The sequence below is a fragment of the Coregonus clupeaformis genome, chromosome 13 (genome assembly GCF_020615455.1).
Source record: "Coregonus clupeaformis isolate EN_2021a chromosome 13, ASM2061545v1, whole genome shotgun sequence".
Taxonomy (NCBI): Eukaryota; Metazoa; Chordata; class Actinopteri; order Salmoniformes; family Salmonidae; genus Coregonus; species Coregonus clupeaformis.
The window spans coordinates 7,641,482-7,668,029 of record NC_059204.1 but is presented as its reverse complement, the minus strand read 5'-3'; the positions used below and the strand labels follow the sequence as shown (position 1 = coordinate 7,668,029).

The following is a 26,548-nucleotide window of genomic DNA, read 5'->3' as shown; positions in this document are numbered from 1 at the left end:
AGATGGAAAAAAGCTGTCCTTGAAACAGTCTTGATATGTTCGTCAAAAGAGAGATCAGGGTCAAGAGTAACGCCTAGGTCCTTCACAGTTTTATTTGAGACGACTTTACAACCATCAAGATTAATTGTCAGATTTAACAGAAGATCTCTTTGTTTCTTGGGACCTAGAACAAGCATCTCTGTTTTGTCCGAGTTTAAAAGTAAAAAAGTTTTCAGCCATCCACTTCCTTATGTCTGAAACACAGGCTTCTAGCGAGGGCAATTTTGGGGCTTCACCATGCTTCATTGAAATGTACAGCTGTGTGTCATCCGCATAGCAGTGAAAGTTAACATTATGTTTTCGAATAACATCCCCAAGAGGTAAAATATATAGTGAAAACAATAGTGGTCCTAAAACGGAACCTTGAGGAACACCGAAATGTACAGTTGATTTGTCGGAGGACAGACCATTCACAGAGACAAACTGATATCTTTCCGACAGGTAGGATCTAAACCAGGCCAGAACTTGTCCGTGTAGACCAATTTGGGTTTCCAGTCTCTCCAAAAGAATGTGGTGATCGATGGTGTCAAAGGCAGCACTAAGGTCTAGTAGCACGAGGACAGATGCAGAGCCTCGGTCTGACGCCATTAAAAGGTCATTTACCACCTTCACAAGTGCAGTCTCAGTGCTATGATGGGGTCTAAAACCAGACTGAAGCATTTCGTATACATTGTTTGTCTTCAGAAAGGCAGTGAGTTGCTGCGCAACAGCTTTTTCTAAAATTTTTGAGAGGAATGGAAGATTCGATATAGGCCGATAGTTTTTTTATATTTTCCGGGTCAAGGTTTGGCTTTTTCAAGAGAGGCTTTATCACTGCCACTTTTAGTGAGTTTGGTACACATCCGGTGGATAGAGAGCTGTTTATTATGTTCAACATAGGAGGGCCAAGCACAGGAAGCAGCTCCTTCAGCAGTTTAGTAGGAATAGGATCCAGTATGCAGCTTGAAGGTTTAGAGGCCATGATTATTTTCATCATTGTGTCAAGAGATATAGTACTAAAACACTTAAGTGTCTCTCCCGATCCCAGGCCCTCGCGAGATCTGTGCAGATCCAGGACAGCTAAGCCCTGGAGGAATACGCAGATTCAAAGAGGAGTCCGTAATTTGCTTTCTAATGGTCATGATCTTTTCCTCAAAGAAGTTCATGAATTTATCACTGCTGAAGTGAAAACCATCCTCTCTTGGGGAATGCTGCTTTTTAGTTAGCTTTGCAACAGTATCAAAAAGAAATTTTGGATTGTTCTTATTTTCCTCGATTAATTTGGAAAAGTAGGATGATCGAGCAGCAGTGAGGGCTCTTCGGTACTGCACGGTACTGTCTTTCCAAGCTAGTCGGAAGACTTCCAGTTTGGTGTGGCGCCATTTCCGTTCCAATTTCCTGGAAGCTTGCTTCAAAGCTCGGGTATTTTCTGTATACCAGGGAGCTAGTTTCTTATGACAAATGTTTTTTCGTTTTTAGGGGTGCAACTGCATCTAGGGTATTGCGCAAGGTTAAATTGAGTTCCTCAGTTAAGTGGTTAACTGATTTTTGTCCTCTGACGTCCTTGGGTAGGCAGAAGGAGTCTGGAAGGGCATCAATGAATTTTTGTGTTGTCTGAGAATTTATAGCACGACTTTTGATGCTCCTTGGTTGGGGTCTGAGCAGATTATTTGTTGCGATTGCAAACGTAATAAAATGGTGGTCCGATAGTCCAGGATTTTGTGGAAAAACATTAAGATCTACAACATTTATTCCATGGGACAAAACTAGGTCCAGAGTATGACTGTGGCAGTGAGTAGGTCCAGAGACATGTTGGACAAAACCCACTGAGTCGATAATGGCTCCGAAAGACTTTTTGGAGTGGGTCTGTGGACTTCTCCATGTGAATATTAAAATCACCAAAAATTAGAATATGATCTGCTATGACTACAAGGTCTGATAGGTATTCAGGAAACTCAGAGAGGAACGCTGTATATGGCCCAGGAGGCCTGTAAACAGTAGCTATAAAAAGTGATTGAGTAGGCTGCATAGATTTCATGACTAGAAGCTCGAAAGATGAAAACGTCATTTTTTTTTGTAAATTGAAATTTGCTATCGTAAATGTTAGCAACACCTCCGCCTTTGCGGGATGCACGGGGAATATGGTCACTAGTGTAACCAGGAGGTGAGGCCTCATTTAACACAGCAAATTCATCAGGCTTAAGCCATGTTTCAGTCAGGCCAATCACATCAAGATTATGATCAGTGATTAGTTCATTGACTATGACTGCCTTTGAAGTGAGGGATCTAACATTAAGTAACCCTATTTTGAGATGTGAGGTATCACGATCTCTTTCAATAATGGCAGGAATGGAGGAGGTCTTTATCCTAATAAGATTGCTAGGGTGAACACCACCATGTTTAGTTTTGCCCAACCTAGGTCGAGGCACAGACACAGTCTCAATGGGTATGGCTGAGCTGACTACACTGACTATGCTATTGGCAGACTCCACTAAGCTGGCAGGTTGGCTAACAGCCTGCTGCCTGGCCTGCACCCTATTTCACTGTGGGGCTAGAGGAGTTAGAGCCCTATCTATGTTGGTAGATAAGAGGAGAGCACCCCTCCAGCTAGGATGGAGTCCGTCACTCCTCAGCAGGTCAGGCTTGATCCTGTTTGTGGGTGAGTCCCAGAAAGAGGGCCAATTATCCACAAATGTTATCTTTTGGGAGGGGCAGAAAACAGTTTTCAACCAGCGATTGAGTGCTGAGACTCTGCTGTAGAGCTCGGTCACTTCCCCTAACTGGGAGGGGGCCAGAGACAATTACTCGATGCCGACACATCTTTCTAGCTGATTTACACGCTGAAGCTATGTTGCACTTGGTGACCTCTGACTGTTTCATCCTAACATCGTTGGTGCCGACGTGGATAACAATATCTCTATACTCTCTACACTCGCCAGTTTTAGCTTTAGCCAGCACCATCTTTAGATTAGCCTTAACGTCGGTAGCCCTGCCCCCTGGTAAACAGTGTATGATCGCTGGGTGATTCGTTTTAAGTCTAATACTGCGGGTAATGGAGTCGCCAATGACTAGGGTTTTCAATTTGTCAGAGCTAATGGTGGGAGCCTTCGAGTCTCAGACCCCGTAACGGGAGGAGTAGAGACTAGAGAAGACTCAGACTCAGACTCCGACTCGCTACATAATGGGGAAAACCGGTTGAAGGTTTCTGTCGGCTGAATGAGCGACACCGGTTGAGCATTCCAACAGTATTTCCCTCCAGAAGCCATGAGAAAGTTGTCCGGCTGCGGGGACTGTGCGGGGGGATTTATACTAACGTTACTGTCTGTACTTGCTGGTGGCACAGACGCTGTTTCTTCCTTTCCTACACTGATATTACTCTTGCCTAACGATTGCGTCTGAAGCTGGGCTTGTAGCACAGCTATTCTCGCCGTAAGGCGAGAATTCTCCTGTATATTATGAGTACAGCGACTGCAATTAGAAGACATCATGTTAATGTTACTACTTAGCTTCGGCTGTTGAAGATGTTGATGAACCATGTCCAGATGAAGCGTCCGGAGTGAAAAAGTTGAATAAGGGAAAAAAGTTGCGATGGAAAAAAGGAAAATAACGTAAAGTTGGCAGCTAAAACGCACAGGAAAGTGACTCTTCTGTCTCGGGATAAACGTCCGGGGTGAAAAAGTTTAACGAAAAAAGATGAGTGAGGACAAAACTAAAAAGTTGGTAAATTTGTTGAACACAGAGATTAATTAAACGTTTATTAAAAGTAAAACGTGAATAGTTTGGCAGGTAGCCAAGTAGCAACAAACAGCAGAGCAGCACGGAGACAATGCGGAAGCGAGACGGAAGTCACGTGCTGTCCTGGAGAGTTACCGTTGAGTGTAGAGGTGGATCAAATGAAAAGGAATATTCCTAGTGTTTGTGACGACCGCTGTTTGGTGAGATGTAGAGCCGGTGGCAAAGGAGGGACTGAGAATACCCTGTCTGTCTTGAGTTTTGAAACAGTGTTTCTACCTGATAAGGTCAGGTTAGGTTATATCTACTATTCCGTGAGGGCCTATGTTCCGAACCCGCTTCGGTGCTTTAGGTGCCAAGGATTGGGACACGTTGCAGCAGTGTGTAGAAGGGAGGTGTGCAGGAGGTCATAGTTAGAGGGAGTGTACAGTTGGAATAGAGAAAGCACTGTGTGTCAACTGTGGGGATGCCCATTCAGCTGGAGATCCGAAGTGCCCCTGTGAGAGACGGAGACACGTTGAGATTGCCAGAGTTTGAGTGGGGCAGAAAGTTTCCTATGCTGAAGCAGTGAAGAGAGTAGAGGATAGACCAAGGGTGAGGGAGACGACTGGGAGCCCCCCAGTGAGTAGGCCTGATGAGAGAGATCCAGAGAGGATGAGTTTTAGTAAGGTTGGATTTCTTGTGTTTATAACCATGGTGATCAACTGCACTGATGGAGCGGAAATCACAGAAGATACATGAGGTAGTTGCAGCAGCAGAGAAATATTTAGGTGTGAGAGATTTTAGTGCAGAAGATCTACAGGGAATTTTGAGAGAAGGGGTTCCATCCTCCCAGGCCGACGGCCTGGTGTAGGATAATTTGGGGCCAAGTATTGTTATTAATAATAATAATGTATTACTTTTCTAAAGCGCTTTTCATAGAATCTCAAAGCGCTTCACAAGTCAACCAACAAGTCTTTAAACGCTGCATCCTCCGAAGATGGAGAGGGTCAGTTCCAATTCCTCCATTTTTTTTTTCTCTTCAGCTCGTGAATGTGAAAAGTGGAACAATACTAGTGGTCCGCTTCTCCCCTGGTCCGCTTCTCCCCTGGTCCGCTTCTCCCCTGGTCTGGGCGCTCTGGCTTACGAATACTCTTATTCTACATTTCTCACAAACTAGATAATAAGAAACCACAGCAACATAGTTTTTTTTTTTTTACAAAAGACAAAAACATCATCCACATTTTCACCATTTACTTGTACACAGCAAGTTGTGCGTTAGCTCTCCTATTCTGTGTTTTCATCTAAACCAGTCTGTCGGGTCAAAGTGGAGAGGTAGGAATTCCGATAGATGTTATCAGAACATGATGGCCCATATTGTCAGTAACGCCTTGATGGATGCTTGATTTAGTCAGAACTTTTTATTTATTCGCTTTTATTTATTCAGGGTAACCTAATCGAGACCAGGGTCTCATTCCCAATGGTGCCCTGAGTAAAAACATTTTCTCACAAACAGGAAGAAAAATTAACATTACAAATAAAACAAGAATAAAATTAACCACAAGGCACAACCTCAACACCACAATTTCAACAAATAAACCGCTACGATCAATCGAAAAAAAAACTGCAATCCTCAATGAATTAATTCAACACCAGAGTCCTAAACTGCCCTAGCAGCACCAGAGAATCAAGATGCAAGTAATTTTGTAGGTTATTCCAACAATGGGGGGCACTAAAACAATGTGGTCCTCTGTAGCTCAGCTGGTAGAGCACGGCGCTTGTAACGCCAAGGTAGTGGGTTCGATCCCCGGGACCACCCATACACAAAAGAAAAATGTATGCACGCTTGACTGTAAGTCGCTTTGGATAAAAGCGTCTGCTAAATGGCATATTATTATTATAAAACTAAAGGAGGTTTTTACCTAAATTGGTCGAGACCAGAGGGACCTGAAGAGTTAACTAATCCTGCGAGCGGGTTTGGTATCTCATGTTTTTATGCTTCAGTTAGGTAAGTCGGAAGCTGGTGTAGTAGAGCTCTGTAAACAGAAAGGGAATAGTGAAGTGATCTACTGAGACTTTAATGAGGACCAGACAACCTTTTGATACAGGATGCAGTGGTGAGGATTAAAACTGTCACCTGTGATAAAACGAAGGGCGCTATAGTAGATGGCATCCACAGGTTTAAGAGCTAATGCATTTTGGTAAATGGTTTCACTATAGTAAAGAACTGGCAGGAAAGTTGACTGTATAATCTGCTTCCTGCTATTTAGGGAGAGGCAAAATATATTTATATAAAATAAATAAGCCCACTTTAAATCTTAAATCTTTCCTTATTAAGTCTTTGTCCAAATAACCAGATATTTCTAGGATTGAACCCAATCGATGGGTGAACCATCCAATTAATAAATATGTAGTTCATCTGAAACATTTTATTTTTGCGAGAATTAGAGAACAACATGTTTAGTCTTTCCCACCTTAAGTACAAGTTTTAAACCAACCAGAGTTTTCTGTAAGGCAACAAAGTCACTTTGCTGTTTTTAACAAGGCAACAAAGTCACCTTGCTGTTTTAACAAGGCAACAAAGTCACATTGCTGTTTTAACAAGGCAACAAAGTCACATTGCTGTTTTAACAAGGCAACAAAGTCACTTTGCTGTTTTTAACAAGGCAACAAAGTCACATTGCAGTTTTTAACAAGCCTGGTCCACAGTTGGGTCAATGGCATACAGTGCCTTCGGAAAATATTCAGACCGCTTGACCTTTTCCGTATTTTGTGACGTTACAGCCTTATTCTAAAATTGATTAAATAAAAACATTTCCTCATCAATCTACACACAATATACATAATGACAAAGGTTTAGACATTTTTGCTAATTTATAAAAAATACAAAACAAAAATACATTATTTACATAAGTATTCAGACCCTTTGCTATGAGACTCGAAATTGGGCTCAGGTGCATCCTGTTTCCATTGATCATCCTTGAGATGTTTCTACAACTTGATTGGAGTCCACCTGTGGTAAATTCAGTTGATTGGAAATGATTTGGAAAGGCACACACCTATCTAATATAAGGTCCCACAGTTGACAGTGCATGTCAGAGCAAACACCAAGCCATGAGGTCGAAGGAATTGTCCGTAGAGCTCAGAGACAGGATTGTCTCGAGGCACAGATCTGGGGAAGGGTACCAACACATTTCTGCAGCATTGAAGGTCCCCAAGAACACAGTGGCCTCCATCATTCTTAAATGGAAGACGTTTGGAACCACCAAGACTCTTCCTAGAGCTGGCCGCCTGGCCAAACTGAGCAACCGAGGGGGAAGGGCCATGGTCAGGGAGGTGACCAAGAACCCTATGGTCATTCTGACAGAGCTCTAGAGTTCTTCTGTGGAGATGGGAGAACCTTCCAGAAGGACAACCATCTCTGCAGCACTCCACCAATCAGGTCTTTATGGTAGAGTGGCCAGACGGAAGCCACTCCTCAGTAAAAGGCACATGACAGCCCGCTCCCCATCCAACCTGACAGAGCTTGAGAGGATCTGCAGAGAAGAATGGGAGAAAATACCCAAATACAGGTGTGCCAAGCTTGTAGCGTCATACCCAAGAAGACTCTAGGCTGTAATCGCTGCCAAAGGTGCTTCAACAAAGTACTGAGTAAAGGGTCTGAATAGTTATGTAAATATGATATTTCCATTTTTTATTTCGTATACATTTGCAAAAATGTCTAAACCTGTTTTTGCTTTGTCATTATGGGGTATTGTGTGTAGATTGATGAGGGGAAAATAACAATTTAATCAATTTTAGAATAAGGCTGTAACGTATCAAAATGTGGAAATCGTCAAGGGGTCTGAATACTTTCCGGATGCACTGTATATAACAGTGTCATCTGCATACAGAGGAATATGACAAGTTTTAACAGATAGACCAATATTATTTATATAAATAGTAAAGAGAACAGGTCCCAGTACCGACCCCTGCACCTTTTGTATTATCCAGGAAACTAGACTTCACCATCAGAAATCACACGTTGAGTCCTATCTGACAGATAATTATCAAACCACTTGGAAAAAGCCTGATCCAGGCCTATTTCAGTCAACCTTTGAATAAGAGTGTGATGGTCAAGGATATAACATCTAAAGAAGAGACAGCAATGCTTATGGGGGAGGTGTTGCTGTATATATTCAGAGCCATATCCCTGTAATGCTTAGAGAAGATCTTATGTCAAGTGTTATTGAAGTGTTGTGGTTGCAGGTTCACTTGGCACATCTAAAGCCTTTTTATTTTTGGGGTGTTGCTATAGGCCACCAAGTGCTAACAGTCAGTATCTAAATAATATGTGTGAAATGCTTGGTAGTGTATGTGATGTAAACAGAGAGGTCTACTTTCTTGGGGACCTAAATATTGATTGGTTTTCATCAAGCTGTCCGCTCAAGAGGAAGCTTCTCACTGTAACTACTGCCTGTAATCTGGTTCAGGTTATTAATCAACACACCAGAGTGTTTACAAACACTACAGGAACAAGATCAGCCACATGTATCGATCACATTTGTTCTAATATTGTAGAACATTGTTCTAAAGCTGTATCCGTACCCAGTGATCATATATCCAGGAAAGCCAAAGTTCCAAAAGCTGGGCCCAAAATAGTTTAGAAGAGATCATACAAAAGATTTTGTTGTGACTGTTATGTGGGTGATGTTAAAAATATTTGTTGGTCTGATGTGATTAATAAGGAGCATCCAGACACTGCACTTGATGAATTTATGAAATAGCTTCTTCCAATTATTGATAAACATGCAGCTGTTAAGAAACTGATTGTTAAGAACTGTTAAAGCTTCATGGATTGATGAGAAATTGAACAATTGTATGGTTGAAAGAGATGGGGCATAAGGAGAGGCTAACAGGTCTGGCTTACTGCAAATTGAGAAATCATATGACTAAACTCAACAGAAAGAAGAAGACTGTATTATGAAGCCAAGATCAATTATATAAAGAAACTTTGGAGTACTTTTAAATGAAATTATGGGAAGAAAGACTAATTCAACTCCATCTTTCATTGAATCAGATGGCATATTCATCACAACCATTTGATGTTGGCAATTATTTTAATGATTACTTCATTGGAAACGTGGCCAAATTTAGGCAGGAAATGCCAACAACGAACAGTGAGCCGTCATACTTATGTATAAAAAAAAACTAATCATGAAAGAAAAGCATTGCAAGTTTGAATTTTGTAAACGTTAATGTGGGAGAGGTGGAAAAATTGTTATTGATCAATAAAGACAAACCTCCTGGCATTGACAACTTAGATGGAAAGCTACTGAGGATGGTAGCTGACTCTATAGCCACTCCTATCTGTCATATCTTTAATCTGAGCCTAGAGGAATGTTTGTCCTCAGGCCTGGAGGGAAGCCAAAGTCTTTCCGCTACCCAAGAGTGGTAAAGCAGCCTTTACTGGTTCTAACAGCAGACCTATCCGCTTGCTGCCAGCTCTTAGATAACTGTTGGGAAAAAAATATTTGACCAAATACAATGCTTCGCTGTAAATACATTTAACAACAGACTTTCAGCATGCTTATAGAGAAGGGCACTCAACATGTACTGCACTGACATAAATGTCTGATGATTGGTTGAAAGAAATTGATAATAAGAAGATTGTGGGAGCTGTACTGTTAGATTTCAGCGCAGACTTTGACATTATTGACCATAACCTGTTGTTGAGAGAACTTATGTGTTATGGCTTTTCAACCTCTGCCATATTGTGGATTCAGAGCTATCGATCTAATAGAACTCAGAGGGTTTTCTTTAATGGAAGCTTCTATAATAATAATAATAATAATATAATATGCCATTTAGCAGACGCTTTTATACATTTTTTACGTATGGGTGGTCCCAGGGATCGAACCCACTACCCTGGCGTTACAAGCGCCATGCCCTACCAATTGAGCTACAGAGGACCACCTTCTCTAATGTCAAGCATGTAAAGTGTGGTGTACCGCAGGGCAGCTCTCTAGGCCCTCTACTCTTTTCTATTTTTACCAATGACCTGCCACTGGCATTAAACAAAGCATGTGTGTCCATGTTTGCTGATGATTCAACCATATACACATCAGCAACCACAGCTAATGAAGTCACCGAAACCCTTAACAAAGAGTTGTAGTCTGTTTTGGAATGGGTGGCCAGTAATAAACTGGTCCTGAACATCTCTAAAACTAAGAGCAGTGTATTTGGTACAAATCATTCCCTAAGTTCTAGACCTCAGCTGACTCTGGTAATGAATGGTGTGGCTGTTGAACAAGTTGTTACCTTAGATTGTAAACTGTCATGGTCAAAACATATAGATTCAATGGTTGTAAAGATGGGGAGAGGTCTGGCCGTAATAAAGATGCCCTGCTTTTTTGACACCACACTCCACAAAGCAAGATCTGCAGACTCTAGTTTAGTCTAATCTTGATTATTGTCCAGTCGTGTGGTCCAGTGCTGCAAGGAAAGACCTAGTTAAGCTGCAGCTGGCCCAGAACAGAGCGGCACGTCTTGCTCTTCATTGTAATCAGAGGGCTAATATAAATACTAATAAACAGCAAACCTGGTTTCAAAAAACATATAAAGCAACACCTCACGGCACAACGCCTCTCCCCTATTTGACCTAAATCGTTTGTGTGTATGTGTTGATATGTAGGCTACGTGGGCCATTTTTAAATTGATGTCGTTCTGTCCTTGAGCGGTTCTTGTCTATGAATGTTCTGTATTATGTCATGTTTTGTGTGGACCCCAGGAAGAGTAGCTGCTGCTTTCACAAACAGCCAATGGGGATCCTAATAAAATACAACAACAAAAATACCAGGAAATGGCCGATTTTTAGTCATCCAGGAGAGGGTGAGTTCGGGGGAGCGGCGTAAATCCCCATCGGAGGGTCCAGGTGAAGTTAGGGGGCTCAGAGCTGAAAAACGGTTAGAGCCGGTGAAGTTAGGGGGCTCAGAACTGAAAGACGGTTAGATCTGGACGAGAAGGAGGATGCGTTGAAATTATTCCACTTTGCTTCCGAGTAGATGGAGTAGAGCAAAATGATCTGATTCTCATCGGTGGGATGTGTTAAAACGGGAAAGTGGTCCAAGGTAGTATCCTCAGTAGCTACTGCAGAGGAGCCCAATCTCATAGAGCACCCTGGATTATCCCCTCATTCATGTAGAATTTCCGCATCAAAAACAGCATGCAGTCTTGAAGTCTTCTTAGCCAGAGCGAGACGTTCTCTTAGGAACTCAATGATCCACTCCTTTGAGACACGGAGCTGTTTGCATTTATCACAAGTATATAGTATACTCTTCCTCTTTGACTACAATCAACATGTCACAGGTCTCACATTTTCTGACTTTGCTGTCCATCTCGGGATCCGACTCCAAAACAGAGGAGTCCGACGTGCCTATTCTCGGGTCAGAAACGGCGGTCCCGGCTACAAGAGCCATCCGCGACGTGAGACAAGCTTTGCCGGTTACAGCCAGGTGTCCTAGATAGTCGAAGCTAGCCCTGCTAACGCTAGCTCCAGGAGACTGAAACAGTCCAGCCGAACACGGCGTGTTGAAAGCAGCAGCACCAACAACGTGGTCCCGAAAACAAAAGTTTTAAAAGTATGAAATGTTAGTGTCTTAGAAATATTAACGTAACTTTTATTTTTTTTAAAAGTATAAAACACTGAAGCGTTGCACCGCCAAGCACACACGTGTCTAACACCGGTCAACACCACAAACTCACAATCACAATCAATCATAACCTCCTGGCGGCTGTTTCAGAATCACATTTAAATATACTTGGCGAATAAAGGTGATTCTGATTCTGAAACCGCTGCCAGAGGTTGAGTGTTAGTGCTCTAGTGAGTCAGTCTGTCAGCATATCAGGGAAGCAGCTCTTGTTTGTGGCGTAACAGTTTAGTTGCAAGAAGAGCCTCTCTCAAACTAAGGCAAAGGTGTTTACAAAAATGTTGTCCCTTGGTCACCCAGCTCACACCCTCACCCACTCACCCACACCTCTACCCTCACCCACACCTCTACCCTCACCCAGCTCCCACCCTCACCCACTCATACACACCTCTACCCTCACACACACCTCTACCCTCACCCACACCTCTACCCTCACCCAGCTCCCACCCTCACCCACTCATACACACCTCTACCCTCACACACACCTCTACCCTCACCCAGCTCCCACCCTCACCCACTCATACACACCTCTACCCTACACACACCTCTACCCTCACCCACTCATACACACCTCTACCCTCACCCACTCATACACACCTCTACCCTCACACACACCTCTACCCTCACCCACTCATACACACCTCTACCCTCACCCACTCATACACACCTCTACCCTCACACACACCTCTACCCTCACACACACCTCTACCCTCACCCACACCTCTACCCTTACCCTCACCCACACCTCTACCCTCACCCACTCACCCACACCTCTACCCTCACCCAGCTCCCACCCTCACCCACTCATACACACCTCTACCCTCACACACACCTCTACCCTCACCCACTCACCCACACCTCTACCCTCACCCACTCACCCACACCTCTACCCTCACCCACTCATACACACCTCTACCCTCACCCACACCTCTACCCTCACCCACTCATACACACCTCTACCCTCACCCACACCTCTACCCTCACCCACACCTCTACCCTCACCCAGCTCCCACCCACCCTCACCCACTCATACACACCTCTACCCTCACACACACCTCTACCCTCACCCACTCATACACACCTCTACCCTCACCCAGCTCCCACCCTCACCCACTCATACACACCTCTACCCTCACCCACACCTCTACCCTCACCCAGCTCCCACCCTCACCCACTCATACACACCTCTACCCTCACCCACACCTCTACCCTCACCCACACCTCTACCCTCACCCAGCTCCCACCCTCACCCACTCATACACACCTCTACCCTCACACACACCTCTACCCTCACCCACTCATACACACCTCTACCCTCACCCAGCTCCCACCCTCACCCACTCATACACACCTCTACCCTCACCCACACCTCTACCCTCACCCACACCTCTACCCTCACCCAGCTCCCACCCTCACCCACTCATACACACCTCTACCCTCACCCACACCTCTACCCTCACCCACTCACCCACACCTCTACCCTCACCCAGCTCCCACCCTCACCCACTCATACACACCTCTACCCTCACACACACCTCTACCCTCACCCAGCTCCCACCCTCACCCACTCATACACACCTCTACCCTCACACACACCTCTACCCTCACCCACTCATACACACCTCTACCCTCACCCACTCATACACACCTCTACCCTCACACACACCTCTACCCTCACCCACTCATACACACCTCTACCCTCACCCACTCATACACACCTCTACCCTCACACACACCTCTACCCTCACACACACCTCTACCCTCACCCACACCTCTACCCTCACCCACACCTCTACCCTCACCCACTCACCCACACCTCTACCCTCACCCAGCTCCCACCCTCACCCACTCATACACACCTCTACCCTCACACACCTCTACCCTCACCCACTCACCCACACCTCTACCCTCACCCACTCACCCACACCTCTACCCTCACCCACTCATACACACCTCTACCCTCACCCACACCTCTACCCTCACCCACTCATACACACCTCTACCCTCACCCACACCTCTACCCTCACCCACACCTCTACCCTCACCCAGCTCCCACCCTCACCCACTCATACACACCTCTACCCTCACACACACCTCTACCCTCACCCACTCATACACACCTCTACCCTCACCCAGCTCCCACCCTCACCCACTCATACACACCTCTACCCTCACCCACACCTCTACCCTCACCCAGCTCCCACCCTCACCCACTCATACACACCTCTACCCTCACCCACACCTCTACCCTCACCCACACCTCTACCCTCACCCAGCTCCCACCCTCACCCACTCATACACACCTCTACCCTCACACACACCTCTACCCTCACCCACTCATACACACCTCTACCCTCACCCAGCTCCCACCCTCACCCACTCATACACACCTCTACCCTCACCCAGCTCCCACCCTCACCCACTCATACACACCTCTACCCTCACCCAGCTCCCACCCTCACCCACTCATACACACCTCTACCCTCACACACACCTCTACCCTCACCCACTCATACACACCTCTACCCTCACCCAGCTCCCACCCTCACCCACTCATACACACCTCTACCCTCACACACACCTCTACCCTCACCCACTCATACACACCTCTACCCTCACCCTCCCCAACCCAACCTAAAAACCACCACCATGGTTCTTGTTGTCAGTCCGTATCCTTGAACTGTCTTATGACCAGTTGAGCCAGTTTGGAGTCAACGACAGTGCTGAGTTAGAGGTATGGGGGGAGAATGTTCCTTGCCAGCATTTGTGATCTTGGACGAGACCCGGTCATTGACGTCTCTCTCTGCATCCCCCCCCCCACCAAACAGGTTCTGTGAATTAGTTCAGATGATAGCCTTGCCTTGCACACTCCCTTGCCCCATACACACACATAACACATACTCTCTCTGTCACACACACACACGCTGTGTCCCACGGCTCAGTGTGGTGTGTGTGTGTGTGACATCCTGACTGTGAGGTGTCTTGAGAGATGCCCGCTGGATGTTCTTTCTCTCTCTCTCTCTCTGGAACCCTGTGGTGAACCTGGCCAGCTCCAATGCTGTGTTGCCATGACAATGAGGGCCTTTGAGAGCCAGACACACACACACACACACACACACACTCTGCTGCTGTAAGAGTCCATGGAGTCGAGGGAAGCCTGCACTCAGTAGATAACTACACCCTTCCTTCTCTGACTAATAGGGTAAATGGTCCAAGTGGAAGATGTTGAATGGCTGAGGGCGGTGGGGGATTCACCTCATCTCTCTGCTGCCTGCTCTGTTTTCCTACCTGTCCTATCCTGCAGATGCCTTAAAACACACACACACATTATGACTGACACACACACACACACATTATGGCTGAACCACACAACACACATTTCCATACACACTGAAAAACAAACCCTGAGGGTTTTGCATGTATGTAAATGTCCCGACTGGGGAATCTGTGCTACTCCTCTCGCTTCCTGTCTGGACAAACACAACAGCCTGGCCACTTCCTGTCTCTAGACAAACACAACAGCCTGGCCACTTCCTGTCTAGACAAACACAACAGCCTGGCCACTTCCTGTCTAGACAAACACAACAGCCTGGCCACTTCCTGTCTCTAGACAAACACAACAGCCTGGCCACTTCCTGGGTATCTGACCACACTGGCCAACACACACTGCATTTGAATTGGCTGTGTGTGTCCACAATAGTAACCCTGACCCACACCCGTCTCCCCACTCTTCATGAATTTCTATTTTGAAGGCTGAGGCTCTGGCCATGATTTCTTCCCTCAGTCTAAACATGAATGGTTTGTCTCTTATCTGAGATATATTATACTGGTAGATATATATATCTACCAGTATAATATATATATATATATATCTCACATGAGAGAACCATTCATGTTTATATATATATATATATATATATATATATATATATATATATATATATATATATATATATATATATATATATATATATATATATATATATATATATATATATACCAGTATAATATAGATATACCAGTATAATATAGATATACCAGTATAATATAGATATATATTATACTGGTAGATATAACTTGTTATATCTGTGTTGTTACTATGGAGATCAGCTGAGATGTGTACCAGGTCAGTGACAGTCAGGAAGAACACTCACATTGGACCCAGAGGATCTTATCTTGTCAGAACCCTACTGAACTAGAGGTGGGTCTGTGTTTGGGTGGGTTTCTCTCTCGGACCGCACCTTATAAACGGACTGAGGTCATTTTCCTGGAGAGCAAATTGAATCCAGGCTGAATGGCTCGTCTCTCTAACTCTTCTCTAATGGGGTAGTTGGACTGCAGCCTGTCTCTCTGCTCTAATAGGGGTAGTTGGACTGCAGCCTCTCTCTCTGCTCTAATAGGGGTAGTTGGACTGCAGCCTGTCTCTCTGCTCTAATAGGGGTAGTTGGACTGCAGCCTCTCTCTCTGCTCTAATAGGGGTAGTTGGACTGCAGCCTCTCTCTCTGCTCTAATAGGGGTAGTTGGACTGCAGCCTCTCTCTCTGCTCTAATAGGGGTAGTTGGACTGCAGCCTGTCTCTCTGCTCTAATAGGGGTAGTTGGACTGCAGCCTCTCTCTCTGCTCTAATAGGGGTAGTTGGACTGCAGCCTGTCTCTCTGCTCTAATAGGGGTAGTTGGACTGCAGCCTCTCTCTCTGCTCTAATAGGGGTAGTTGGACTGCAGCCCCTCTCTCTGCTCTAATAGGGGTAGTTGGACTGCAGCCTCTCTCTCTGCTCTAATGGGGTAGTTGGACTGCAGCCTCTCTCTCTGCTCTAATGGGATAGTTGGACTGCAGCCTGTCTCTGCTCTAATAGGGGTAGTTGGACTGCAGCCTGTCTCTCTGCTCTAATAGGGGTAGTTGGACTGCAGCCTGTCTCTCTGCTCTAATAGGGGTAGTTAGACTGCAGCCTGTTGTAGTCATTCTCTGTTACTTGTATGTGTGTCAGTGTTAGAGTTGATCATTCGCTAGACTAGCTGACCACACTGATACTGTGTGTTATGTGTTGTGTTAACCGGCTGTGTGCTGTGTTAACCGGCTGTATGCTGTGTTAACCGGCTGTGTGCTGTGTTAACCGGCTGTGTGCTGTGTTAACCGGCTGTGTGTTGTGTTAATCGGCTGCGTGTTTCTCTCCTCAGGAGTCCGGCAGTGGGGAGGAGGACCTGCGCTCTCAGCCTAGAAGGTAAGACAGACACGCCCCCCGTGACATCATCACCCTTGTTTGTGACATTGCAAATGTCACTTTGTGCCTGTGTGACTGATTTCTCAGAGATCACCTGTGCTATTGTGAAATCAGAGGAATGTCCTGTGTGGCTGTGACATCAAGAACAGCACCTGTGACATCAAGAACAGCACCTGTGACTACAGTTGAAAAATTCCAGGAACTTTCAATAAATTCCTTGGTTTTCACAAAATCCCATTTGGAAGATTCCCGGAATCAGGAGGTAATAAGCAGGAAATACGGAATCCTCCAACCAGGATTTCTGGAAAACCAGGGAATTTATTGAAAGTTTTGGGAATTTTGCAACCCTAATTGTGACATCAAAAGCTCCATTGCAAGAGTTCTGTCCTATGATTGTGACATCATAAAGAACTCCTGTGCGAGAGTTCTGTCCTGTGATTGAGACATCATAAAGAACTCCTGTGCGAGAGTTCTGTCCTGTGATTGAGACATCATAAAGAACTCCTGTGCGAGAGTTCTGTCCTGTGATTGAGACATCATAAAGAACTCCTGTGCGAGAGTTCTGTCCTGTGATTGAGACATCATAAAGAACTCCTGTGCGAGAGTTCTGTCCTGTGCAATTGTAACATCACAATGCAGGGTTCTTCTTTTTGTTGCCTAGGGCAGTGAGTTTCTGAGCTGTGGAGTTGTTGTAGATCAGGTTTGTCCTGTCTCTGTACACCACAGACTCCCAACTGAACAGCTCTCACATAACACTGCCTTCTGCTCGTGCGTGTGTGTGTGTAGGGCTTGGAATTGCCAGGGACCTCATGATATGATATTACTCTACCAACAGTAGCAAAATAATATTGTCCCAAAATAATATTGTGATATGTAACTTTTTTTTTCCCATCACTGCACAACATCTCTGTGTGTTAATTTTAACACCTTCTCACAAAGCAACTGTTTTGATGATGCAGAGGTTGTTGAGTCTGCTCTTCACAAGTCCTCACTGTCAGCCCCAGCTATGGAAACCCAATTTCCCTAGTATAACATAAGGTTGTATATAGGTTTGTGACAGTAATTGAATAACTGTGTAACTGACGGTTATGGATGAAGACGTCATGAAAATAGAATGATCATCAAAACCGTTTAAATACGCCGACATTCATAAAAAAATGTTTACTTTATTTTCGTGTAGATAAACTTGACCTAATAGTGGAGTGTTTACTAATGATTATAAGAAATTGTTTTGCTAACTTAGTCTGTCTATAAAACGTTCTACATCTCCTCCTCTTTCCAACTGTCCTTTGATGCTCCAGCAGCTAATCTGTGCGGAGTGTAGAGCGCTATAGGCTATGGCACTTCAGTAAATAAATCGTTGCATTTGTGGACTTTCTTTTATACAAGTTGTTGAGGTTGTCATGTTCTCTTGGCACCTCCTTGACCACTAGTCTCATTTACATAATGTTTTCTCAGGAGTCTTTTGTTGAAGATGTAAAAATATTATGTTGGTCTGATGTGCATAAGGAAGTGAATCCAGATGCAGCACTGATATTGTAAAATCATTCGTGCCAATTGTTGACCAGCATGCACCTGTTAAGAAACTGACTGTGAGCCGTTAGAGCCCTCTGGTTTGATGATGAACTGAAACATTTTATGGTTAGAAGAAATGATGCAAAAGAGGTGCCAATCATTTCAATTACTATTTCAATAGTAAAGTGGACAAACCTAAGAAGTGAAATGACTTTGAACAGTGAACCATCATATTTGTGTATTGAAGATCTGATAATGAAAGAGAAGGATTGCTGTTTTGAGTTTGGTCAAGTTTGTATGGAAGAGGTGGAAGAATTATTATCCATGAATAATGAAAAGCCACCAGGTATAGACAACCTAGATGGGAAACTATTGAGAATGGTAGCAGACTGTATTGCCAGCCCTATTTGCTATGTCTTTAACCAAAGCCTAAAGAAGCTAAAGTAATTCCACTACCTAAAAATAGTAAAGCACCCTTTGCTGGCTCTAACAGCCGACCAATCAGTTTGCTGCCTGTTCTTAGTAAACTGATGGAGAAAATTGTGTTTGAACAAATACAATGCTATTTTTCAAAGAACAAGCTAACTACTGACTTTCAGCATGCATATAGGGAAGGGCTCTCAACTTGTACTGCACTAACTCAGATGACTGACGATTGGTTAAAATAAATGGATAATAAGATGATAGTTGGAGCTGTACTGTTAGATTTCACTGCAGCCTTTGGTGTTATTGAGCATAATTTGTTATTGAAAAAACTCACTTGTTATGGCTTTACATCACCTGCCATCACATGGTTGGAGAGTTATTTATCCAATAGAACCCAGATAGTGTTCTTCAATGGAAGCTTCTCTAACATCTGATATGTACAGTGCGGTATCCCTCAGGGCAGTTGTCTTGGGCCGATACTCTTCTCTATTTTTACAAATGATTTGCCACTTACAAGAAGCTAAAATGACTATGTATGCTGATGATTGTACACACATCAGCACCTACAGCCAGTGAGCTCGCTGAGACTCTTAGCAAGGAGTTAGTCTGTGTCAGAATGGGTAATTAACAATAAACTGGTCTTTAAATACAGTGCCTTCAGAAAGTATTCACACCCCTTGACTTTTTTCACATTTTGTTGTGTTACAGCCTAAATTTAAAATGGATTAAATTGAGATTTGTTGTCACTGGCCTACACAAAATACCCCAAAATGTCAAAGCGGAATTATGTTTTTACAAATTCATAAAAAATAGAAAGCTGAAATGTCTTGAGTCAATAAGTATTCAACCCCTTTGTTATGGCAAGCCTAAATAAGTTCAGGAGTAAAAATGTGCTTAACAAGTCACATAATAAGTTGCATGGACTCCCTCTGTGCGCAATAATAATGTTTTAACATGATTTTTCAATGACTACCTCCTATCTGTACCCCACACATACAATTATCTGTAAGGTCCCTCAGTCGAACAGTGCATTTCCACCACAAAGACCAGGGAGGTTTTCCAATGCCTCGCAAAGAAGATCACCTATTGGTAGATGGGTAAAAATAAAAAAGCAGACATTGAATATCCCTTTGAGCATGGTGAAGTTATTAATTACACTTTAGATGGTGTATCAATACACCCAGTCACTACAAAGATACAGGAGTCCTTCCTAACTCCGTTGCCGGGGAGGAAGGAAACTTCTCAGAGATTTCACCATGAGGCCAGTGGTGACTTTAAAACAGTAACAGTTTAATGGCTGTGATAGGAGAACTGAGGATGGATCAAGAACATTATAGTTACTCCACAATACTAACATATTTGACAGAGTGAAAATGAAGCCTGTACAGAATAAAAATATTCCAAAACATGCATCCTGTTTGCAACAAGGCACTAAAGTAATACTGCAAAAACTTTTTGTCCTGAATACAAAGTGTTATGTTTGGGCAAATCCAATACAACACATTACTGGGTACCACTCTCCATCTTTTCAAGCATAGTGGTGGCTGCATCATGTTATGGGTGTGCTTGTAATCATTAAGGACTGGGAAGTTTTTCAGGATAAAAAAGAAACGGATCTACGCACAGTTTTGACTTAAATCTACTTGAAAATATTTCTCAAGACCTGAAAATGGTCGTCTCTCAATGATCAACAACCAATTTGACAGAGCTTGAAGAATTTTGGAAAGAATAATAATGGGTAAATGTTAAACAATCAGGAGCAATCCAGGTGTCGAAAGCTCTTAGAGACTTACCCAGAAAGACAGCAAAAATATTATAATAATAATCTAAAAACATGTTTTTACTGTGTCATTATGGGGTACTGTGTGTAGATGGGTGAGAAAAAATATTACATTGATGGAAGTTACAATCTATCTGCAATATTAAAGTTGATCTACCCCCCCAAAAAAAAATAAATAAGGTTTTTGTGAAGATGGGGAGATGTATGTCTGTTATAAAAATATGTTTTTGACACAAAGATCAACTGTACTAGTTCAGGCTCTGGTCTTGTCCAATCTTGATTACTGTCCGGTAATATGGTCAGGTGCAGCAAAGAAAGACCTAGCAAAGCTGCAGCTGACTCAAAACAGAGCAGCACACCTTGCCCTTAACTGCACACACAGAACTAACATCAACAACATGCATGATAGTCTTTCTTGGTTGAGGAGAAATGGACGACTTCTCTTCTAGTCTTTTTAAGAAACATTTGTGCGTTGAAAATGCCTAACCACTTGTAACCACTTCCCACCAGAGACACCACTATGGGTTTCTTCACGGTAGCCATACCCATTTCCTTTCTTCCTGTGCCAATCAAATTTGCCTAGACCTACTGCCACATTTGCAGGTTGTTAGCTAGCTAGGTAACACGACTGACCAACGTTGTTTGTTATCAAACCAATAATTAGATACGCAGGATTAGTTTAAAAACGGCCCGCGACATTGTTTGTAAATTATATAATGTAAAATGCGTGCGAAATCGCGCAGGAAGAAAAAAAAAAAAAGGTAGTTCTGGTAATATGGGTGATATTGTTTTTAGCTAAAGACATGCCGGTTTTCTTTGCTGTGAAGCTGTTGTGAAGCTGTGTCCATTTCCTCTCTGCCAGAGGCTGCGTGACAGTGAACTTGCAATTTCAAAGCCTACTCAGACTGGCCTGTGCGATGTGCATGAAAGTGAAGTGGACATTATTGGATTGGCACATACAAGACACTAGGTCAGATTTTGCTTACTAGGCTACTTTGAAGCAAGCTCATAATATGAAATAAAGCATTCAGGTTTCAAACAAATAAGGATGTTTTAGCAAATTTATAAAATATAAAAAACATACCTTATATACAGAAGTATTCAGACCTTTTGCTATGAGACTTGAAATTGAGCTCCGGTGCATCCTGTTTCCATTGATCATCCTTGATGTTTCTACAACTTGATTGGAGTCCACCTGTGGTAAATTCAATTGATTGGACATGACATGGAAAGGCACACACCTGTCTATGTAATGTCCCACAGTTGATAGTGCATGTCAGAGCAAAAACCAAGCCATAAGGTCGAAGGAATTGTCCGTAGAGCTCCGAGACAGGATTATGTTGAGGCACAGATCTGGGGAAGGGTACTAAAACATTTCTGCAGCATTGAAGGTCCCCAAAAACACAGTGGCCTCCATCATTCTTAAATGGAAGACGTTTGGAACCACCAAGACTGTTCCTAGAGCTGGCCGCCCGGCCAAACTGAGCAATCAGGGAGAAGAGCCTTGGTCAGGGAGGTGACCAAGAACCCGATGGTCACTCTGACAGAGCTCCAGAGTTCCTCTTTGGAGATGGGAGACCCTTCCAGAAGGACAACCATCTCTGCAGCAGTCCACCAATCAGGCCTTTATGGTAGAGTGGACAGACAGAAGCCAATCCTCAGTAAAAGGCACATGACAGCCCGCTTGGAGTTTGCCAAAAGACACCTAAAGGATTCTCAGACCATGAGAAACAAGATTCTCTGGTCTGATGAAACCAAGATTGAACTATTTGGCCTGAATGCCAAGCGTCACGTCTGGAGGAAACCTGGCACCATCCCTACGGAGAAGCATGGTGGTGCCATCATCATGCTGTGGGGATGTTTTTCAGCGGCAGGGACTGGGAGACTAGTCAGGGTTGAGGGGAAAGATTAACAAAGCAAAGTACAGAGAGATCCTTGATGAAAACCTGCTCCAGAGCGCTCAGGAGCTCAGACTGGGGCGAAGGTTCACCTTCCAACAGGACAACGACACTAAGCACACAGCCAAGACAACGCAGGAGTGGCTTTGGGACAAGTCTCTGAATGTCCTTGAGTGGCCCAGCCAGAGCCCGGACTTGAACCCGATCGAATATCTCTGGAGAGACCTGAAAATCGCTGTGCAGCGATGCTCCCCGTCCAACCTGACAGCGCTTGAGTGGATCTGCAGAGAAGAATGGGAGAAACTCCCCAAATACAGGTGTGCCAGACTTGTAGCGTCATACCCAAGAAGACTTGAGGCTGTAATCGCTGCCAAAGGTGCTTCAACAAAGTACTGAGTAAAGGGTCTGAATACTTATGGAAATGTAATATTTACTTTTTTTATTTTGAATACATTTACAAAAATTTCTAAAAACCTGTTTTTGCTTTGTCATTATGGGATATTGTGTGTAGATTGATGAGGGGGGAAAACTATTTAATCTATTTTAGAATAAGGCTGTAACTTAACAAAGTGGAAAAAGTCAAGGGGTCTGAATACTTTACGAATGCACTGTAAATGTTGAATGAATGGCGCTCTTCAATTACCAGTTGAGAAATAAAAATAGAAAATCTATTTTTAATCGTGCACCAAAGCGGTTTTTAACACCCGATTGCGCATTTTAGAGTTGTTGTGCAATGAATGGGTTTATAAAAGCATGTTTTACTCCAGCAGTAAGAAATCCCCTCAGAGTAGGCTCTGTATGCCGTGTGTGATAGTTGTGTTGGATAAATAAGATGCATGATGATTAACGAAAATACACACAGGCCAATTTAATTACACTAAAATTATGCAAATGCACGTATAAACCGATAAGCATGAAGGTCAAATGTATTTCCATCGACTGGTATTTCCATCAACGAATAAAAAGCATTATTTTGCAATAGGATTTTTTCTTCTCCTGGTCATTTTAACATGCAACAGTTATTTATTGATTAGTTTTACATTTTTTTAATCAGCCAAAAGCCGGCTAACCGAAACCCTGCGTGGTACCGGTATAAACCCTGCGTGGTACCGGTATAAACCCTGCGTGGTACCGGTATAAACCCTGCGTGGTACCGGTATAAACCCTGCGTGGTACCGGTATAAACCCTGCGTGGTACCGGTATAAACCCTGCGTGGTACCGGTATAAACCCTGGGTGGTACCGGTATAAACCCTGCGTGGTACCGGTATAAACCCTGCGTGGTACCGGTATAAACCCTGCGTGGTACCGGTATAAACCCTGCGTGGTACCGGTTACCATGCAACACTAAACACACGTTCTCTCTACCCCCTCCAGTATCAGTGAGAGCTTCCTGACAGTGAAAGGCGCCGCCCTCTTCCTGCCACGTGGAAATGGCTCCTCCCCTAGCTCTACCTCCCGCTTCTCTCAGCTCCGCAGCAAACATGCAGGTACAGTACGGAGTACAGACATCAAGGGGCATTATGGGAAAACGGAGCACGGTAGCTTCATGTTCAGTCAATGAAATGTTTTTTATAAATCCCTTTTTACATTAGCAGATGTCACAGCTAGAGTACAGTAGGCCCGGGACAATACCAGTTTCGCAATATTGCTCCTTTGCTGAATGTAAAATATTGCTATATCTTAAAAAATAAATGTAACTCTTGAGGACAACATAATGATGTTTGTTTTCAACATTAGGGCTGTTTTCCTAAAGAAGTTAAATCCGCTTTGTGTTTTTGTTTCCTTGCCACGATACTAACAAATATCGCGATACTGGTATCGTCCCGGTCCTATTGTACAGTTACCCGCCCTAGACCCAGCAGAAGCACAGTGGCCAGGAGAAGCTAAGGCACAGTGGCCAGGAGAAGCTAAGGCACGGTGGCCAGGAGAAGCTAAGGCACGGTGGCCAGGAGAAGCTAAGGCACGGTGGCCAGGAGAAGCTAAGGCACGGTGGCCAGGAGAAGCTAAGGCACGGTGGCCAGGAGAAGCTAAGGCACAGTGGCCAGGAGAAGCTAAGGCACGGTGGCCAGGAGAAGCTAAGGCACGGTGGCCAGGAGAAGCTAAGGCACAGTGGCCAGGAGAAGCTAAGGCACAGTGGCCAGGAGAAGCTCCATAATTCAGCTTTTAATGAGTTAGAACTGCCGAAGGGGAGATGGATGTAGAAATGCCAGTGATAAAGCATTAGTGGGACTAAAGAGAAAAGATGATCTGATTTAGCATTTACTATTGAGCAGATATGCTAATTGTACCCTAAATGCCATAAGGACGCTAACAAGGAATGGTTATTGATAATGAGGACACACAGCAACGTTAACTGTGTGTGTGTCTAGGTGATCTCCAGCAGCACCTGCAGACCATGTTCACTCTCCTCCGACCAGAGGACAACATCAAACTGGTGAGTACACGCACACACAAACACACACAAAATAGCCCTCTAACCAATTGTACTATTATGTGTGTTTTTTCGCGTTATTTGTAATTCATTCTGTACATAATGTTTCTGCCATCGTCTCTTATAACCAAAAAGAGCTTCTGGATATCAGGACAGCGATTACTCACCTCGTATTGGACAAAGATTTTTTTCTTCAACGAGTCGGACGCGAAGCATATCCTACAGACACCCGACAAGGCCTTGTAAGGATCCGACGGCGAGCGAGTAAACTGCCTCTTCCATCAATCCTATTAGCCAATCTTCAATCATTGGAAAATAAATTAGATGACCTAAGATTACGATTATCCTACCAACGGGACATTAAAAACTGTAATATCTTATGTTTCACCGAGTCGTGGCTGAACGACGACATGGACAACATACAGCTAGCGGGCTATACGCTACATCGGCAGGATAGAACGGCTGACTCCGGTAAGACAAGGGGTGGCGGTCTGTGTATATTTGTAAACAACAGCTGGTGCACAAAATCAAATACTAAGGAAGTCTCAAGGTTTTGCTCGCCTGAGGTAGAGTACCTTATGATAAGCTGTAGACCACACCATTTACCAAGAGTTTTCATCTATATTTTTCATAACTGTCTATTTACCACCACAAACCAATGCTGGCATTAAGATTGCACTCAATGAGCTGTATAAGGCCATAAGTAAACAGGAAAACGCTCATCCAGAGGCAGGACTCCTAGTGGCCGGGGACTTTAATGCAGGGAAACTTAAATCCGTTCTACCTAATTTCTACTAGCATGTTAAATGTGCAACCAGAGGAAAAAAAACTCTTGACCACCTTTACTCCACACACAGAGACGCATACAAAGCTCTCCCTCGCCCTCCATTTTGCAAATCTGACCATAACTCTATCCTCCTGATTCCTGCTTATAAGCAAAAACTAAAGCAGGAAGCACCAGTGACTCGGTTAATAAAAAAGTGGTCAGAAGACGCGGATGCTATGCTACAGGACTGTTTTGCTAGCACAGACTGGAACATGTTCCGGGATTCTTTAGATAGCATTGAGGAGTATACCACCTCAGTAATCGGCTTCATCAATAAGTGCATCGACGACGTCGTCCCCACAGTGACCGTACGTACATATCCCAACCAGAAGCTATGGATTACAGGCAACATCTGCACTGAGCTAAAGGGTAGAGCTGCCGCTTTCAAGGAGCGGGACTCTAACCCGGACGCTTATAAGAAATCCCGCTATGCCCTCCGACGAACCATCAAACAGGCAAAGAGTCAATACAGGACTAAGATTGAATCGTACTACACCGGCTCTGACGCTCGTCGGATGTGGCAGGGCTTGAAAACTATTACAGACTACAAAGGGAAGCACAGCCGCGAGCTGCCCAGTGACACAAGCCTACCAGACGAGGTAAACCACTTTTATGCTCGCTTCAAGGCAAGCAACACTGAAGCATGCATGAGAGCACCAGCTGTTCCGGATGACTATGTGATCACGCTCTCCGTAGCCGATGTGAGTAAGACTTTTAAGCAGGGCAACATTCACAAGGCCGCAGGGCCAGACGCATTACCAGGACATGTACTCCGAGCATGTGCTAACCAACTGGCAAGTGTCTTCACTGACATTTTCAACATGTCCCTGACTAAGTCTGTAATACCAACATGTTTCAAGCAGACCACCATAGTCCCCGTGCCCAAGGACACTAAGATAACCTGCCTAAATGACTACCGACCTGTAGCACTCACGTCTGTAGCCATGAAGTGCTTTGAAAGGCTGGTCATGGCTCACATCAACACCATTATCCCAGAAACCCTAGACCCACTCCAATTTGCATACTGCCACAACC

General features: G+C 44.2%; 1 protein-coding gene across 1 annotated transcript in view; it reads left to right on the top strand.

Moving 5' to 3' along the window:
- LOC121579111 overlaps nucleotides 1-26,548 on the top strand; it is a 56,797-nt gene that overhangs the window by 6,209 nt on the left and 24,040 nt on the right. The window contains exons 2-4 of the mRNA XM_041893413.2: nucleotides 16,592-16,635; nucleotides 23,631-23,743; nucleotides 24,626-24,690. Of these exons, the coding sequence (XP_041749347.2) occupies nucleotides 16,592-16,635; nucleotides 23,631-23,743; nucleotides 24,626-24,690 (222 nt within the window). The remainder of the gene's footprint in view (nucleotides 1-16,591; nucleotides 16,636-23,630; nucleotides 23,744-24,625; nucleotides 24,691-26,548) is intronic.